Raw genomic sequence first — 5813 nt, forward strand, 5'->3', positions numbered from 1 at the left:
AACGATTTCAGGGCAACTTGCCCATCGCATCAGTGTATATTACAAGCTTTAAAACTAGATCCTTAAAAGTAAATGATGTTTTCTAACAATATGCTACGAACACTGACGCTTGCACCGAAATGTTAAACCGAACGATGTGTCACCTGGTCAGACAACCACATAGCACGTTAAGAAATATTTCGCGAAAATGAACGGTCGTCCTATTTGATGGACGACCGCATTTTTATTGGACGACCATTCATTTGAAAGGGACGGGCGTTCTTACTTATTGGGCGGGGTCCCTTATAAGGACGCCCATTCATAGTTTAAATTAAAAAAAAATTGATAACAAAAATCATAGACACCCGTCCATAATATGCGGGTGTCTCTATTGATAGATGTCCGTCCATTGTTAAATTGAAACAAAAGCAATGAACGGGCATCCCTCTTAGATGGACGCCCGTCCATTTCCGTCCATTAATAGGGACTCTGCTCTACAACAGAATCCCCTTTTTCCCGCAAAGTTCCTTCTATTTTCTTCTTCTAAACTCCTATTTCTGTTTACTTTCAAACACAAACACAAAGTAATAGAAGTTCATCACTTGAACTACATACATCAATGACCATCTGCAATAAAAATTAAAGTAGAGAAACAGGTGCCATGCATACATCAATGCAATCAAGGGGTCCATCATCTGAAATAAAAAATAAAGTAAGAAACAGATCCATGTTCACAAACTTTGGCTAAAAAATGAGATTACTTTTGTTTTTAAATTTTTTTTTAATTGAAACAATGGGACGCGTCCATCTAATAGGACGCTTATCCATTAAGTAAGGACGCCCGTCCATAATATATAGACGCGTCCATGATTTTTGTTATCAAAACTTTTTTTTTAATTTAAACTATGGACGGGCATCCTATAAATGGACTCCCGTCCATTTCAAATGAACGACCGTCCAATAAAAATGGACGCGTCCATATTTGATGGATGGTTTTCATTCGCGAAATATACTTACATGCTTCATGGTTTGTCTGACTTAGGTGACATTCGTTCGGTTTGGTGTGGATACTCTTTTGCTTAATTTCTCTTGAAATTAAGAGCTTCCAAGGTTGCTAAGGGCTTAAGGTAACATGTTCTACCTTACTTATTTCAATTTGATTTATTTTTTTTTTAAAACTATGACTATACTTGTTATAGTATGATATGCATGATTCTCCATGGATCCATCTTTCAGCCACCACCCCCAGCCACTTGCTGCCAGCCGCCGTCACCGGCGAAACAATGCACGAAAGGCCTAAAACCAATATGGCCATTTTTGGCCAGATATCTGGCAAAAAATGGTCAGATTGTACTAAAGCTGGCCGTTGACGGCCACATATAATCTAGTCGTCAAAGGCTAGATCTGTCACGTCTGACCAAGTCTCTAGTCAGAAATGGCCATACGGTGCACGAACGTCATTTCCTACCTTCCGTGCACCATTAGGTTATCGACAGCCGGCAGTGGCTGGGTCGGTTGGGAGGGTTTGTTGATTTTCTAAACTTTTATTATGGGGTTGTTTTTGCTAAGTTTTTAAATGCGGGGGGTTATAATAATCCAAATAATAATCAATATCAAAAAATAATATAATAATAATATTTAATTAGAGGACAATTTAGTAATTTAAATAACATACCCACCAATTTATCCCTCCCAACCAAATATATTAATATAATATATCCATCAATTAACTAAACACATTTTCCTAAAGATTCTCGGTAATCTTTAAGATAATCTAACTTTCTAGTAATCCAACATTACATGAACCAAACGTCCCCCTTATGTTATTTAAGATTATTCCATGATACAGGAAAACATTTTTATAGTGATACTCTATAAATGAATAAACTCTACATAGTCATAAAAAATTTTATTCCTAACTTAAGATAGTTATAAATAAGGATAAACTCTACATTGTAATAAGTTATAATTTTTCTAATTCTCATCTTAAGGAAAGTTGCCTCCACATAATAATAATTATGTGTATATTGCAAAAAAAAAAAAAAAAATTATTTGATACATTAAAGGTTTAAGATGAAATAAAATATTTATCTAAAGTTGTTTAAAAGAATGATTTATGCTTTAGAGTTGTTATCACAACTTTTAACTTGTGGTTACATTACTCGCTAGCATAGACATCTTCTTGTTGAAGCTAAAATATTTATAACTTTTCAAGCATATTTGAAGCTTCTTAACACGAAACTTTTTGTATTTCCATACTATCATCTTCATGATTATTTCCTTCTCTTTTTGTGTAATTGTAGCAATGATTTCTTCTTCAGTTAAAACTATATGACTTGTTGCTCATTTGAATGATTGAGAAAGATATTAATAGCTATTCGATTAATGTAGTGAAGTTGTCAAATCCGATCACTCAAATCTACAATGACTCTTTGATTCTTCTCATCCACTTTACTTATAACTTGTAATTCATCGACATCAAAGGTCTTAATTTTATAATGCTTAAAACAATTGGTAATTGTTTATGGCTTCATATCAATTTAAGCATGTAGCAACTGTATTTACAATTCATCAAAGATACTTATCTTTGTCGGTTCTAAGACACGATCTTTTGTTCGTTTAAAAAATAGGTAATTAAAGCGTTGAATTGAAATCCTAATATTATTAAAACATGAATTGAAATCCTAATATTGTATTACTAAAACATGAATTATAAAATAAAAAAATTTTATAACTACACCTCTATTAAATTATAACTTCTTCATGGTAATAAAATTAATTAGTCCTACCATTATAACTATAGAGAGGTTTTACTGTATTTAAAAACTATTAAAACCTACCCTCCTTGCCCCCACGCGACTGGGCCATGTTCAGTCCGGTTTTCTGAACATTATTTAACAAGTGGATTCAAATACGTTGGGTACCAATCCGGTTGAGGAGCTGAAATCGAAGATATCACCGAGTTAAAATTATTTTTAATTTAAAACCAGGTGATTTATTTGTTTCAGTATGTAATGTGATGACTGAGTTGATGGTGTTTAGCACTTGAATTTGAAGACGAATTTATATAGGTTATTATTCATAATCCACTCTGTTTATCGTTGACAAATAAGGGTATTTCTATATCATGTTTTGTGTGTTATATAGGACTGAAAATTTGAGATTTTATTATGTAATAGAAATTGAATTAAAATTTAAATATTTTATAATTATCTTTAAATCATAGCCCGCTAATTGTATTTGTACGTACTCACTACTCAGAAAATTAGAACAGGATAGTTTCCAATGCTACATAAGGACAAACGGACACGTGGATATAATACTTTATGCCACCTAGCAATTCCCAATTTCCTTTTATAGCTAAAACTCAGACAAGAACTCTCCAGATTAAACTTTCAAATTCAGTTTGCCCAGTTCAGTTTCAAGATCCATGGAAGCTGCAAAAGAAGATTCACGTTTGCTGAACAAGATAATCCCACCACGCCTCGAAGATGCGGGTCTCGAAGACTGTGCTTTGCCGCCTGACGCCATCAAGGAAGCCTTTTTTAAAGCCGCCTCCGTTGTCAAGTCACGCGCCACCTCTTTCTTCCACAGCGACGACGAAGAGGAAGACTGCCTGGACGACCCCTGGCCCCAGACCAAGGACGTTTCCGACACTGTGGTAGGAGTTTCCTCGCTCCCGGAGGCGACTGGGCCGTGTGGGGTGGTGAAGGGTGGTGGGGTTGTGGAGGAGGGTGAAGATAAAGTGGTGGTCACAGGTGGGGGTGGTGGTGATGACGTGGCAGAGGAAAAGTATGACGTGGTGGTGGGTGGTGCTGGTGACGTGGCGGAGGGAAAGGGAGGGAGTGGGTGCGTTGAAGGGTTAAAGGGCTTGAAGATTGAAGATAAAGAGAAGAAGGAAAATAAAGAGAGTGAGAGGCCAACTTTGGTTAAAGGATTTGTGTGAGATTAGATTAATTAAATAATAATTAGTATAAATTATTCAAATGGAAGTGTTTTTGATTTTTGTTTTTGTTGTTGCTGTTGCTGTTGTTGTACTTCAGTTATGAAATGTTAAACAAATTTTCGAAATGTTATTCAATTCTGGTAAATTTTTTGTAGTTGAATCGAATTGGTCAATTAAGAATGCACAAATTAAAGTATTTTAGAAAGTCCTGTAATTGAACCAGTAATCTTAATTTTGTATGTCACTGAAGTTACGAACAATTGCTATAATCTGAGATGCATTGAGCTTGTTTATTTGCCTTGCTCTAGAAATTTGGAACGAGGAAGCATGAAGATGATGGTTTGGAGGAAGGATCATTGGGCCTTAACACCAGCCCAAAGTCAGACGAGTAATCCTCAGTCCAATCCAAATTCATCTGCTGGCAGAGTTTCACCAAGTGAAGCCCAAGTGTAAGTTGTGCAACGTGTCCTGATCTAACCAAATAAATATTGTTTGTGTTTGTTTCACTTGCAGGGTTTTGTTTTTCAGTTTCACTGAGCCGTTTATGAGACATCCCACGTTGCTTGGGAAGGAGGGTGGTAAGAGCCACTCCAATAACTTAATAATTGGGCTGAGTTATGGGTTTTTCATAGGCTTGGATAGTATTTTTCTTAGAAAACCGGGTGTCGTAAGCCTTTTATAACCCATATGTCCAATCATTTTTCCTCTCAATGTTGAATCCTAACAAAAGAGCTTCAACTAGTTAAATACAAGGGGAATTCCCCAATAGTCAAGATGTGTTTTGGACTTGAGCAAAGGTTTTTGGGCTTGAAAACAAAATTCTGAGAGGTTGGGCTTCAGAGTCGGATCACTTATGTTATCCAAACGGATAATATCTTGATTGTATTGGATTGGTAGCAGGCCAGAGTGTTATACTTTCTACCCAAATTTCATCTGTTGAGTTGGGGATCTAGACTCTCATTTGTAAACAATACAAGATAAAATACCTAAATTATAAAAATTGGATGTCCAAGAAGATATTTATATTAGTGTTCACATGAACCTTCTTCGATCTTATGAATTTATATTCAGAACACGTATGCTTAGTAGAGGAATGGGTTTTATTTTTTTTTTTTTCTGGACATTCAATGATAGTGACTTATCATGTTGATCGATTGCACAGCTTTCTAGTTCGTTTTTGTGATCACCGTGGCTGCTTTAGTCATTCAATTAGTGGTGAAAAAGAGATCGATAAAATAGTCTTCACCATGCCTTTGATGATCATTCTGAGTGCATTAATTATCACTACGTATGCAATTTTCATTCATATTCTGACTCCAGTTTCTTCCAGAGATTATAATTCTAATAATAAGATTGTCGGAGTGTGCCTGCGATTACGATTTCATAAAGGGTTTCATTTTGTTTTGAAACAAGTAGTAGTGTAGGGACTGCACAGATGATTGAAAGGATTCAGCACAAGGACTACAAGGGGTTTGATAACCTCTGCTCGTATACAACATAGTATGTGACTTCTTTATTGATTAGGGGAATCATGCACAAAGCCAATCTTCTCAATTAATCAATGATATCACACCAACACTCATTCAGGAGCAGAGAGAAACAAGACCACAGAATCAACACAGGTTAGAGAAATGGTTCATCTTGTACAAACAAGAGAGAATTGAGAATTGAGAAATGTGATTGATATTGCTTAATCCCTCTTAATTTTTGGATTTTAAGAATGAAAGGGATGGGAGGGTATTTATAGCCATCACACCCCTCTACTTTCACCGCCTCAAGTTACCTCCACCACTAGATAAATGGTGGAGGTTCACTATTTACAGTTCTCATAAATTTATATTTTTGTTTTACACAAACATACCTTGTTCAGAGTAGAGGAAAGGAGGAA

The 5813-nt window shown here is 35.7% G+C and overlaps 1 protein-coding gene across 1 annotated transcript; it reads left to right on the plus strand.

Annotated features, from left to right (window-relative positions):
• Positions 1-3276: 3276 nt before the first annotated feature.
• LOC116107917 lies at positions 3277-4070 on the plus strand. Its single transcript, XM_031394190.1, has one exon. The coding sequence runs from the start codon at positions 3410-3412 to the stop codon at positions 3923-3925; it is 516 nt and encodes a 171-aa protein (XP_031250050.1). The 5' UTR covers positions 3277-3409; the 3' UTR covers positions 3926-4070.
• The last annotated feature ends 1743 nt before the right edge of the window (positions 4071-5813 follow it).

This window comes from Pistacia vera, unplaced genomic scaffold (assembly GCF_008641045.1).
Source record: "Pistacia vera cultivar Batoury unplaced genomic scaffold, PisVer_v2 Contig549, whole genome shotgun sequence".
Taxonomy (NCBI): Eukaryota; Viridiplantae; Streptophyta; class Magnoliopsida; order Sapindales; family Anacardiaceae; genus Pistacia; species Pistacia vera.

Bases quoted from the DNA above. Each gene is read 5' to 3' on its own strand.
- LOC116107917 (XM_031394190.1), top strand. From the start codon at position 3,410: ATGGAAGCTGCAAAAGAAGATTCACGTTTGCTGAACAAGATAATCCCA.